This window comes from Callorhinus ursinus, unplaced genomic scaffold (assembly GCF_003265705.2).
Source record: "Callorhinus ursinus isolate GAN/ISIS: 27379988/994484 unplaced genomic scaffold, GSC_fseal_2.0 scaffold62, whole genome shotgun sequence".
Classification (NCBI taxonomy): Eukaryota; Metazoa; Chordata; class Mammalia; order Carnivora; family Otariidae; genus Callorhinus; species Callorhinus ursinus.
In genome coordinates this window covers 5,521,625-5,535,660 of record NW_027397124.1, presented here as the reverse complement: position 1 = coordinate 5,535,660, position 14,036 = coordinate 5,521,625, and the positions used below count along the sequence as shown (strand labels likewise).

Genomic DNA, 14,036 nt, shown 5'->3' with positions numbered 1-14,036 from the left:
TCAATTAATGGGACACATCACAGATTTTGTTTATTATAGCACTCATTAAAAAAATCTTTCTTCTATGAGAATGCCACAACTTACTTTCTGCTATGACACCTGCTGTGAACCAAACAATGATTACTGAGTAGTTAAAATCAGTCATTTACTGGACATATTCTAATGATTAGCCCCACTGACATCCTCAATATACTCACGTGCATCTTTTTGAGAATCCATTACATAGCCCCGGAATTTTGTGTTTTGTAATTTAAAAGAGCAACCATGATCTTTCTGCATCTCCAATCACTCTTATTCTGCTCTATTTTTCCAGAGCACTTAAACTTCTTCTAACAAAATTTGCTTATTATATTTGTTATTTGTCTCATTTTACTAGACTATAGGTTCTGCTAGGCAGGGATTTTTGTCTGTTTTCTTATTGTACCCCCAAGAACTTAGAACAGTGCCTGGCACAGAGAAGCAAATTAATAAATATTTGTCAAACAAATGAATAAACGAATTCTTAAGTGTTCCTCTTCAAAAAGATTAGGCACTCTCCCTTGGTTTCAGGCTAGGTTTACAAGGTTAAATGGCATGTTTTGACATCTTTGCCTTAATATTTTATATGTTTTATCATACTCAGACATGCAGTTCCGTACAGTTTTCTAAAAACAATCCAGCAATATTTTCATTAATGATCTTACCACATTGACCTTCCCCACCAATAAAAAGACAATAATTACTATGCCTTAAACCAATAGCTGGTTCCATCCAGAAATTCCTTAAAAAATCCTTCTGTTTCACTAATGATTTCTTTGGTTGTAATATTTTTGTTAATGACTTGATTCTTTTTTTAAAGGATTTGACAGAGAGAGAGCACAAGCAAGGGGAGGGGCAAGCAGAGAGAGAGAGAAGCAGTCTCCCCGCTGAGCAGGGAGCCCAATGTGGGGCTAGATCCCAGGACCCTGGAATAATGACCTGAGCCAAAGGCAGACACTTAATCCACTGAGCCACCCAGGTGCCCCATAACTTGAATGATTCTTAAAGGGTATTTTTTTCTCCGTTGACATTTCTTTGTGGAAAATTATTACCTGAATCTATATTCTTTCCTGGTTTTTTTTTTCTTGGATATTAGATTTTCTCCCAACTCTGTCTTTTTATCATTATCATTTTCCTCAGATATACAGTTAATATATTTCATTTCACTCTTTAAAATTCTCAATCACTGTATCTTGTGTGTTTCTGTGTAACACTATCTTTATTCTTGTAGAATCAGTCTTGGTTGTGTTAACACTATCTCTATTCTTGTAGAATAGCTTGGTTCTGAAACAAAATTACTTTAAAACTTTTTTTACTTTACTTTTAAAACTGTTTTTTGGTAGGCTTCTGAGATTTCTTCCTATTCTGCAGTCATTTGTTTTTGACTACAGGTAGTCTTGGTTTTGAAAAAAAATAGATTGTCATGATATGAATGATACATCTTTTTGAGATCTTGCCCTGCTACTTATATTTCATTCCATGACAACTAGTGACAACTAGAACATCTTGTGTTCTCTTTAAAAAACTTTTCCTCCCCTTACCTCTATTTGTACCATTTATTAATTTTTCCATTGGCTAATCTAAAATGTGCATATTGAAGGAACGATACCCTGAGAGTTCTACAAATTAATGTTGTATCTGGTTGGCAATTTATTCTGTTCTAGGAGGAACTACTATAGTTATGGGCTCGTGGCTCCAGATACAATATTAATGCAAGAACTTTAAAATTGTGTTTCAAGAGAATCTTTTTGTTTGTGGGTAATGCTAACAACCAATGTATTAGATTTTTTCCAACTCTTAGCTTTCCCCACTAGAGATATTCAATCTTCTAGATTCTTTTTCTGTCCCCATAAATCTAAAGAGGTATTGTCATGTGTCCTCACATCCATGAACAACATAGATACCTTTCTATTCCAGAGCTACTAAATTCTAATTCAGAATTTGAGTTGTTTTGGAGGGTGGCTATCTATCAACTTCTGACTGTCTTCCTTTTTTGTTTTTGCCTAGTCATATTAAAGGTGTTTGCTCCAAAAAAAAATCAATCTTTTCTTCCTTGGCTCTCAGAACTCAGGTATACTAATATCATAATACCATACATAATGGTACTAAAATGTGATAGCTAATTCCTGGCAACTCATTTAAAAAGGGCTAACACTTGTTCAAATCTTTTGTTTCCTATTGGGTTAAGTTCAGGTTATCAAGTACACTGAAGAAAACTGTCGTCTTTTTCCATATCAGCATCCAATCAGGATCCTCTTTTTTTTAGAGAGAAAAATTTATTTTAGTGAGAGAGCACGTGTGTGGGAGAGTGGGGGGAGGGGCAAAGGGTGAGGGAAAGAGAGAATCCTCAAGCAGACTCACTGCTGAGCATGGAGCCTGACCTAGGGTTCGATCCTAGGACCCTGAGATCATGATCCAAGCCGAAATCAAGAGTCTTCCACTTAACCGACTGAGCCACCCAGGCGCCCTAGGATTTTCTTATGCCAGCCATAGATGGTAGTTTTCTATCATAAAAGATATTTAAAATATATTTTTTCCAGATATGCTCATCACTATAACAGGAATTATTAGCCATGGTCTCTATCATAAATGAGTTTATAATAGGGAATAAGAGACAAGACATGGAACTGATTATGAAATAAAGATGATAAAATTTGTGGTAGGTGGTCAGAGATAAGGGGAATCAATGAAGATTAAAGGGCAGATGGGGAGGAACGGGACTGGGAAGGAAGGAAAAAGAACTTCTGAAATGGGGGCAGGAGGGAATGTTTTATGTTCATGAAACAGAGAAAATGGAGTACAGAAAGAATTATATGCCAAAGTTTTGCATGAGAAAATTTATAGAAATATTGAACATACAATATTCACTAAAATATTTCTGCTCATAATTCTTTTTTTTAAAGATTTTATTTATTTATTGACAGAGACACAGCGAGAGAGAGGGAACACAAGCAGGGGGAGTGGGAGAGGGACAAGCAGGCTTCCCACCGAGCAGGGAGCCCGATGCGGGGCTCAACCCCAGGACCCCGGGATCATGACCTGAGCCGAAGGCAGATGCTTAATGACTGAGCCACCCAGGTGCCCCTCTGCTCATAATTCTTTTTCTGAATATTAATTTTATGCTTTAGAATAAAGTTTTATGCTTTAGAAGCTTGTCTTCATACAGTCCTGGATATTTTATGTTTATTAAGTACAATAGAATTTACACATGGAATCTGTAGTTATGATCTGAATTTGAGTCCCAGTCTAGATTATACGAATTGGGTGACTGTAGCCTCTGAATCTGTCTCTATACATAAGAAATGGAAATAGTATCTATTAATGCCATAATAAGGCTCAAATAAAACCATATATAGATCATAAAGGCTCTACAAATAGTACATTCCTATTAAAATTGGTGTGTACTAACATACATAGGCTATTTCCTTCCTTTTACTTTTCTTATTCTAGAATCTAAACAGAGGATATGTGATTCACCATTTTATTGTGAGAAGAGTTTTCATTCTTTATCTGGAACATGGCAGCAATCATTCTCTAGTTACATCTAAATGACTGAATTGCAAGGTGAACCGTATTGGTGACTAACTCATTTTCCCTCACCTCCAGCACCCTCTTTTCCCAAGCTCAAGCAATTTTCTTGTGTAATGAACTGTATCTGCTATCAAGTGGCCTGAAAATTAAGAGGTCCAAAGCATCTCCCAAGTCCTAATTTCCTATTTGGTATCATGATGTCTTTTGGTGCTACATCACTGATCTATGTTTCCTAAGGCTATACAAAGGAGAAATGTAAAAATGAATGGAACTACAGAACAATTTTATATATGGAGGAAAAGCTTCAATCGATTTTGAATTATTCAGGTGATGGTTTTCTAGCTAATGGGTTGTCAAATTCTTTGCATCAAATCCTTTTGTCTGGTTGATAGTCTTTTGGTCTGTCTGAAGCTGTCTAGCACTGGAAGGAGAGCAGATACAACAAGGACATGATTTAAAACCAACCTCAACCACCAAAAGTGGATTTTAGTAGTTTAATATATGTCCATAACATACCCGAAGTCTGAAGAACTTGAGTTCAGGGAGGACAAAAATATAAGTAAACTAAGTAATAAGGAAAAGAAATCAGGTTGTACATTTTCTTCTATAAAGACAGAAAATAAAAAGGAAGAACTATAATCAATTTATTCAATCATCTCAAAAAACTATTTTTCTCATATAGTCAATGTTTTTTTTCTTTAGCAGACAGTATCTGAGTAATTTCTTCTACTAACCATTTCTGCTGTTTATAGTTTATGCTGAACATACGATGTTTTATATTCAAATATTACTTCTGGCATTTACTAAAAATGAAAATACCCGCCAGAAAATCATTCATACTATTATGCAATTATTTGAAAAAGAGTAACAGATATTTACTGGTGATTTTACAAATCAAAAGCACACTAACAAATGGGTTGATTCAGGAAATAAGTTGAGCTACTAAAGAGAAAAGATACTTATTTAATGACAGTAATGAATTCAATGTACACAAAATGACTAGATTCCACAGCTATTTACAACATTAAAATAATGTTAATTGTTAGTTGTAAGTAATAGCAAAACACATTGAATAATGTTGGTTCTAAATGTGCATGCTTTACATACTATTTTGACTAGGAATAAATTCAGCTATAATTATTAAAATGTTTTCTGAAGGTAAAACAACATAATTATCTAAATATATACAGCAACAATATAAAACAATATCAAATGTAGGAATAAAATAATAATTTGGCTCTTTGTGGACATTTTTATAATCTGTAAAAACACTTTATGAAGTAACCTAGAAATAAAAACATGATTAAATTCAATTGCTTTTGACAGTTGACCAAAATCTAAGTAGATAATTTCAAAGATAAAACTGGTCATAAAACCAAAGCCAGTCCTTTGCAAACACCTTAAGAAATAAAAAGCAAGTATTTTTCAAAACTTTATCAAGGTAAATTTAATGTAATAGTCAAATATTTGATATACTATGTCAGTTCAGACCTGTTTTTGACATTTTAAATCCATCACAGGGTGAACAAGAGGAAGAAGTAAAAAAATATAATCAACTCAATTCATGTTACTGAAATGAGTTAATATCATAGGAGCTGTAATAAATACAAAAGAGCCAATTATACAAAATTCATTAGTATTTGACTCTAGGAAGAGTTATGTTGATAAAGCAGGTTTGTACAGTAAAAATTCAAAATTCTATGTCTTATGGTTTTTAAAATAACTTCCCCATACATGATCTCATGTGACACTCACCAAAACCCTGTGAATATGCAGGGAATTTTGATGTAGAGAAATTAGGTTTGATTTTGCAGAGAAGGAACTCAGACTCAGAGTCAGAGAAATTAGGTGATTTATTCAAGGTTATACCCACAGTAAAGAATTGAGTATGGACTCTCAAATATCATTCATTCATTCATTCACTCATCTTGTTAATACTGAAAATGTTCTTCCATTCCCTAAGGGCCTTTTGCCAGTTGAAGGCAATCTTGATAAAGGAGAGCAAGAAAAGCTACCTATGATTAAGAATTTACCATAGAAAAATCACAAAATGGGAAATTGGCCAGAATTGTATGGTTCGAATATGGATTAAAAGTATAAATATTGGCTAACAGAGATTTGTAATTTTGTCAGACCATGCTATGCCTCTGCCTGTTAGCAGGGCTAAGAACTGATTATGTCTCTGCTTTACAGCTTTAAATGGAATCACTTTTATATAGAGAGAAATAAACATATCTTCTCTAGGCCACCATTATCTTAGATTATCTGTTGTAGGCAGCCAAAGTTAATCCTGTTTGATGTAGGTATGTATATGAGTTTCCTAATGTTACTGCAAAAAATTATCACAAACTTAGTGGCTTAAAATAACACAAATATATTATCTTAACAGTTCTTGAAGTCAAAAGTCCAAAATGGGTCTCACCAGGCTAAACTCAAGGTTATGGTAGGATTAGGTTCCTCCAGAAGGCTCGGGGGTGGGCGGGGAATCTTTCTTTGCCTTTTCCAGCTTCTAGGGGCCACCCATATTCCTTGGCTCATGGCCCCTTCCTCCATCTTCAAAGCCAGCAACATTGGGCAGAGTCCTTCTCCTGCTGTCAGCTCACTAGTTCTTTATATTTCTGCCTCCCTCTTTTGTTTTTAAGGGCATTTGTGATTAAGTTAGGTCCACCCAGATAATTCAGGATATCTCCCCATTTCAAGATCAGCTGATCAGCAAGCTTAATTCCATCTGTTTACCCACTTCTGCAGCCTCATTTGAAATAGGTATTCCTTTTATTTGATACTCTTATTCTATTGGGCCCTCTGCCCCCAAAACACTGTACTTTCATCTGGAGGGGTCTACATATGCTGTAACTTCTGCCTTCTTCTTCCCTCATTTTCCTGACAAATCTATCACTTCTCCAGGAAAGACTTCCTTGACTTCAGGTTAGAGGTCTCTCCCATGTATACTATATCTCCTGGACATTTATTTAACAGGCTCTTTGTCATTTGTTTCTTTCTGCACTTCCTTAGGTCAAAAAGTGTATGAAACATTTATAGCCCCATGTAGCATCTGTGACATACAATATGCACAAGAATAGTAATTGAATAAATGAACTAATAATTATTAAAACTTCTATGTGGCACAATGTTAAATGTTACATAAAAAGTAATTACCAGGGGCGCCTGGGTGGCTCAGTCAGTTAAGCAACTGCCTTCGACTCAGGTCATGATCCCAGGGTCCTGGGATTGAGCCCGTCGGGCTCCCTGCTCAGCAGAGAGCCTGCTTCTCCCTCCCACTCTGCCTGCCACTCTGCCTACTTGTGCTCTCCATCTCTCTGTCAAATAAATAAATAAAATCTTTAAAAAAAAAGTAATGACCAAATACCATAATGTTTTAAAGCTGTTTATAAATTAAAGATGAACAAATAAATCAATAAAAATATTTATAAATCATGAAACTTAAAGCTTGCATACTTTGGTAGGCAGAATAGTGGCCTCCAAAGATGTCTATGCCCTAATCCCCAGAACCTGTGAATATGTTAGGTTATGTGGGAATTAAGGTCACAGATGGAATTAAGCTTGCTGATCAGCTGATCTTGAAATGGGGAGATATCCTGAATTATCTGGGTGGACCTAACTTAATCACAAATGCCCTTAAAAACAAAAGAGGGAGGCAGAAATACAAAGAACTAGTGAGCTGACAGCAGGAGAAGGACTCTGCCCAATGTTGCTGGCTTTGAAGATGGAGGAAGGGGCCATGAGCCAAGGAATATGGGTGGCCCCTAGAAGCTGGAAAAGGCAAAGAAAGATTCCCCGCCCACCCCCGAGCCTTCTGGAGGAACCTAATCCTACCATAACCTTGAGTTTAGCCTGGTGAGACCCATTTTGGACTTTTGACTTCAAGAACTGTTAAGATAATATATTTGTGTTATTTTAAGCCACTAAGTTTGTGATAATTTTTTGCAGTAACATTAGGAAACTCATATACATACCTACATCAAACAGGATTAACTTTGGCTGCCTACAACAGATAATCTAAGATAATGGTGGCCTAGAGAAGATATGTTTATTTCTCTCTGTATTAAGAATCTGGAGGTAAAAAGTCCAGGGCTAGTTCTGGTATTCTATTGTGTCAAGGACTCAGGCCCCTTCAATCTTATTGCTCTACCTTTCTTAATCTTAAGGAGCTCTAGCTAGCAGGTCTGATTCCAACCAGCAAGAAGAGAATGGTGAACCATCTCCTTTTGAAGGACAGACTTCCTCAACATTGCACACATCACCTCCAATTATACCTCACTGGCCAGAACTGAGTAGCAGAGTAGCACCTAGATACATGCAAAGACGATTCAAGTGGCCATGGATAAGAGGGGAGGTTTCCATTATGAAGAAGCTGGGGACAACGAGCTATCTCCACCTTAATACTGTGGTATTATTATCTTCTTTTCCCCTTCATGTTATAAGTATATAAAAGTAGTCTCTCCTAGATTTTAATCATTAGCACAGGGGCCTTCATTCTACAAATAGTTACTAAATAATTACTATGTAATAGACTCTGGCATATTTCTAAGTATTTGCCAGATTTTGCATGTACACACAGTACAACATGAGTATATACTTAGTCAATGAGTAAGATATTTATATCATATTCAAACTTTACTGTAGTGATCAAAAGAAACAGAATTCTTGACTGATAAGGTTAAATACATTTATTTCTCTATGTGTAGTACTGTGGGGCCTGGCAGGAAACAAATGGCACACTCAAAGGGTAAACTGAAGACAGTTTGATGAAGAGACTGTTTACAGAGATGTGGGCAGGCTTTAGGAGAACCAATAAGGGATAAAGTCCCCAAGGACTCGCAACACAAGGACACCACTGCCATCCCTATGCCTGAAGGGACAAAGGGAAGCAGTTTCTAGAACTTGCCAAGACCCTTCGCCATGAGACAGGGTTGTATGACTAGAGCTGTGGCCTTAGGTAGAGGAATGAGGCTACTGCCAAAAGCCACAAACAGGCAGGAGGGAGTGTGGGGGAAGGTGAAATAAATATCCTGACCTTTCTCTCTTTCCTTCCTGTGATCATTTGCCAAGGCCTCCAAATTGGCTGAAACCAAACAGAAACCAGAGGGCAAAGGAGCCTGGGTGTTGTGGTCCATAAAAATCAGCCTCTAAGAACATAGAAAGGCAGAGAATGGACTTTGACAGAGAAAAACCAGAATATGAAAAATCAAAGCATTTTACAGAGTTGGGATGACTCAAAAAACTTTGAACAAAAAGAGAAAGGAATTGATCCAAATAGATCTGTGTTAGACCTGGCACAAAGAAACATGAAGACAATGATTAAAACGTAAACCAGTGGAGAGGGGCAGAGTCTGTGATCTATTTATGTAATTAGGATAAAGAGAGTAACCTAGAAATAGAGGCATAAGAAGGAATGAGAAGGGTCTGACCAGGGATCTTAAAGTGGTGGATATATTTGAACACAGGGTGTTTCTTATTGCCAACTTTTTCATGTGAGCGTAACACAATTGTAGGACATTGAAAACCCGTTAATGACTGCAAGTATTTTAAATAAATATACTCCAAAAAATGAAAAGTGGCAGTGACTATAACTGAGGATCTGTGGACTATAGGTCAATGAAATAGCTATACTCTGTCGCAGAACCTGTCAGCTGCTAAAAAAATAAATAAATAGATCAAGATGCCAGAGAAAAGACATACATGGAGACAAAAGGGGAAAAAAACAGCAGTACAAACCAGGTATCAGATCCTTGATAAGGTATATACTTAAAATTCACTCAAATCCAGAATATGCATGTTGCGCTTTAATTTACCTGTAGTTGTCAAGTATACAAAAAAAATGTTATTCATGTTCTAACTGATATCAATAATAGAAACTGTATCTTCCATGAAGGCAGCCTTTGAAAACAATTATATTAATTACTGTGATTTTATGGAAACATTAGTTTTAGTTTTTGGATGTTAACACCTCAAACATCTTTTTCTACATTTATTTATACTTACATCTCTTTGTATTAGACATGTTACTGGAAAAAATGCCCCCAAAATAAGAAGCTCTGTGTGTTAACATTTCATTGGCTTATATTAAAAATAGGAGCCTTATTCCCCAGAGGGAAAAACCATTTTATGGTTCAATATGTAGTAAAACCACATGGAGGTTCGGGGAAAACATTTGTCCCTATTATTACCTCCTGGGAGACTTTATTAGAAAAGTTGGTGTGGGTCCCAAAGGCAGCTGTTGGTTCTGGATCACTCTGCAGTCATGTTTCCTTCCTGACTCAGTGACTATAGAATTTGGTCAAACTGCAGCAATTAAACCACCATGGCCCTCTTTTGTCTCATTGCGAATGCCACGTCCAGAGTCATTATTGAGCTAAGGATTGAGGGGCAACATTAGGGGACTTCTAAATTCTGTACTTTGATGGGTAACCTGTGTCAAATTTATTCTTTTTTCTTTCAAAGCTCTAAGATTAAAATTACATGGTAATATAATTAATTTAGTTGATGTAATTAATGTTATCTTTCAATAAAAACCAACTTCTTATTTTGATGACGATTATAGAATCATATTAGAAGTTATAGTTCCCAAATGTGTTCAGGAAATGAGGTATGCGAAAATCATATGCTCAATGTAGAACACCATGAAATATCTACATTTTAAATTCAAAATAATTTTATGTCAAATTTTATCCTAACTTATTATACATGAATCTTACATGGAAAGCAAATAGCAGGTGCAAAGGGTTTAAGAAAAAGTTCTGGAAAAAAACCTCAGTATTGAATATTCTACCCATTTACATTTTCCTTATAAATTTAAAAAAGATTGTAGTAATTCATTTTTAGCAGAATACCTCTTTCAGCACATGCAATCCCAGTGCACACTAGAAGCAGAATATTAACATTTCATTTACACTTAAATTAGGAGTATATATACTGAATATATATTGCATAATGACACTACAATAACTAAAATCAATGATATGAGATACATGTTAAACTCTTACAAGTATCCCCACCATGGTTGATTTAAATGAACCTAAATTTTTTTATTGAGGTATAACTGACTAAATAAAGCTAAATTTTAATAAAGTTCTTCCTTTTCTAAACTTATTCTAGAGATTTTTTCCAATTCTTTCATTATATTTAAGAGATAAGCAGCCATCACATATGCATCAGGCTTAAAGCAGCAACTTATTCTGAGATTTACTTTTGTCTGCTTTCTTTTCAGTCTAGATTTCAATAATTTTGGGAACATTACAGTGAACAAAATGTATTAATCAAATATTCAATTTGTAATATATATTATTCCAGGATTTTACAAAATTGAAATTTTGTATTAGAAGATTTAAGATATCAATAATATTTCCTATGCACATTTAAAACACAGGAGTGAGCAGAGTTAATCATTTGGGGAAAACCATTATGGAGACACTAAAATCAAGATAATTAGTTTCAAAATAAGGCAGGATATAAATGACAGTAATCAGCTTTTACATCCATGATTTCAACTGTTCCAAACAACTAATGTGATGAAGACAGATAAACAATCCTCACTTTATATAAGAAAGGTCAAGAATATTAATTTAAGAAAGATTTCCCTATTGAGCATCTCCTATATAACTAGGTACTCCACTAGGTCCTGAGGGCAAAGAAATGAACAACAAAAGTCTAGCCCAAGCTAACTAAACCAGTAACCATTAAAGTAAGGAAGACAATGAGTACCTACTTGTCCCTTTGTCTCTTTGATTTTAAGGTGAGGATGAATATTGAAGGAAGCTTAGTAGGGAAGTACAGGACAGACACTTCAGAAAGAGAAAAGGATATGAGCAATACTTCCTAAGTTTAAGAGCAGGTAAAATGTGTGCTACACATTTTTCTACTTAGAAAGTATTTCTTTCCCCCAAGACTGGAAATTAGGGTAGTGAAAAAAAGTTGTGTGGTGTGGGAAGAATTGCTGGATTCAGGAGGCAACTAAAGAACACTGCACAGATTTTAGGAGGTAGGAAAAAATTACTGCTTGAACCAAGCAAAACATGGACATGGTTCTGGTTCTGACATACACAAGTTCGGTTAACATGGTATTAAGGAATTCAAGGACTGCCTGTACTTAAAATGATCATTAAGAGTAATGATTCTAGTTTTGGCATCGAGGATGAGTAGATATATAGACATAATGTATAGCAAAGAATATTTACAGTCACATTTCATGCACTAATAATGCATTCACGTCTCAAAATGCCAAAGAAAATGTGAAAGAGAAAATTTTCATCTATATTCAGGATTAAACTTTCTAATTTTAAATTACCAGACTTCAGATGTAAATTTATTTCAGTTGAAGGGTTTGAAGAGATTAATGGATCTTCTAAAATTCTAGAGTGTTTAAAAGATGATTTTAATATAATAATCTTGCCATAGGTATGGCAAAAATTATAGACACATTTATTGAGCACCTACTATGGGACAGCACTGTGCAGGGTGACTTACTGTGCTATTTCTAATACTCTATGTCACATTTCAGTTTTCGCAATTTCTAAGTAACTTTTACATTGTTAATTGACAACTAAATTATTTTAAATACAGCTCATTTATTCTATAAAGCTGGTACCAAAGACCTGTCCTCATCTGAACGAGGCAGAGGGAGGGAAGGAAGGGAAAGCTAAATCCTACTGAATACTTAAGATTTGACTTTCTTGCTATTTGTAGTGTTATCTATATGGTCTTTTAGAAATCCCCAAACTTGTATAAAGTCAGAGAGTTGAGATAAGATCAGCAATCTATCAATTTCAAAGACCACATTTGTCAGCCCTTGTTTCTTGCCTTAAGGTCCTATTCAGCGATAACTGCCCATTTAGGTAGTAAATCATGCCCCTTAGTACCTTAACTCTACGTCTTGGCGCCTCCGACCTCGTCCGTCTAAGGGGAAAGAAAGCAGGGAGGAGGGCCCAGAGCAGGACGGCGGGGCGGGGGAGGCCGAGGTGACAGCAGGTGAGAGCCTGGTGCAGATGAGGAAGTGAGACGGGGGCCGTGTGGGTATTACTCATTCTGCTTTACCGCCGGCGTTGCCTGCAAGCGGAACTTCTCTCCTCTCTTTCGGTCCAGCTGAAGTTCTATCTAATTGAAGTCACTTCCCATCCCGGTTCGCTTGGGGGAAAACCGTGCGTCCGTGTAAGGGAAGGGAGTCAGAACTGCGGGGTCAGGTAGCCTCTCTCTTGACGCCGCGTGTCCTCGCCGTCAGAGGCCGAGCTTCCCATATCAGTCCCTACCGTTCCCCGAACCTGCCCTCCCTCTACTCTTGGCAACTCCCCGGGTAGCCCAGACAGACCCTCTCTCGAGCCCCAGGATGCGCTGAGAGAACACACGCTGCGTGGGAGCGGAGCCCAACCTTGACCAACCGGGAGGACAGGTTGCTCCGGTCACTGCGAGGGGCAGCTCTGAGGGTACAGGGTCCTGAGAGCAATCAGCCAGACCCGTCGGTGCCCCAGGCAGCCGCGGCGGGTGTGGCCAGTTCAGAAGCAGAACGCCGCTGAGCCTCCTAATTTACCTTTCTCCCTCCGACTGCCTGCCGCCCTTCTGACCACGTCCCCACAGTTTCCCAACGGCCCCCTCCCCCATCCCACGACACCTGAGGGAAACTTTTCCCTCTCCCCTCAATTCAAACTCAGCTGCTTCTACGGTTGCCGCAAACCGTCCTCTCCCTAGCAACAAGGTTCCGGCCGTAGAGCGAGCGGCTCTAGGTGTAAGGAAGGTGATGTCGTAAAGCCGCGAGTGTCGTAAACCAGGTGCGGTGGGGAGGGGGGAGGGGTGGAGGCGGAGGGGTGGGGGGGAAGGGGGAGGGAGGGGGAGGAGGTGACTCGAGCATTTAGACACAAGCGAGAGGATCATGGCGGATGGCCCCAGGTGTAAGCGCAGAAAGCAGGCGAACCCGCGGCGCAATAACGGTGAGTGGCGGAGGGGACCGGGGAGCGGCGGAGTCAGGGGGAGCCGGGCAGCCGGGGCGCCCCCGGGGGTGAGGGGGGCGAGCCGGGCTGGGGGCGGCTGGGGCAGGGACGAGCAAAGTGGAGTGGGAAAGTAGAAAGTAGTGCTCTCTGCCCCCCTCCGCTGCTGCCGCTGCCGGAGCCGCGCCGCGGCCGCTCGCTCTCCCTGAACCGTTATGTCTCTTACCTGGTCTCTCTCCGCCTAGCGGCTCCTGCCGCCCCTGCCGCCTCCTTGGACCGTTAGCCGCCGCATCCCCGGCGCAGGGCGGGCGGTCGGGACGCGGCCAGCCACTTTTCTGGCCCCGGGTGGAGCGGCTGTTGCTTCTTTTCGCACTTTTCCCCACTCTTTTGCCCCTCGGCGCCTCCCCTCTCCCCCTCCTCTCAGCCCCCTCCGCGTTATTCTCCCTCAGCTCGGAGGCCCCCAGGAGCCGAGGAACAAACTTGTGGCCGGCGCTGACCGTGCAAAGTGGCTTCCCCGCGCCGCGGCCCCGGCCGGCGCCGTCGCTCGGGCCC

At 38.8% G+C, this 14,036-nt stretch overlaps 1 protein-coding gene and 1 long non-coding RNA gene across 3 annotated transcripts in view; one reads left to right on the top strand and one right to left on the bottom strand.

Annotated features, from left to right (window-relative positions):
- Nucleotides 1-14,030, bottom strand: part of LOC112834358 (uncharacterized) — a 70,413-nt gene extending 56,383 nt beyond the window's left edge. The window contains exon 1 of the long non-coding RNA XR_003210866.2: nt 13,711-14,030. This is a non-coding gene — a long non-coding RNA (uncharacterized lncRNA). The remainder of the gene's footprint in view (nt 1-13,710) is intronic.
- ZEB1 (zinc finger E-box binding homeobox 1) overlaps nt 13,386-14,036 on the top strand; it is a 191,156-nt gene continuing 190,505 nt past the window's right edge. For both annotated transcript variants that reach the window (XM_025885774.2, XM_025885773.2), the window contains exon 1: nt 13,386-13,487. In XM_025885774.2, coding sequence (XP_025741559.1) covers nt 13,430-13,487 — 58 coding nt within the window. In that variant the 5' untranslated portion in view covers nt 13,386-13,429. The remainder of the gene's footprint in view (nt 13,488-14,036) is intronic.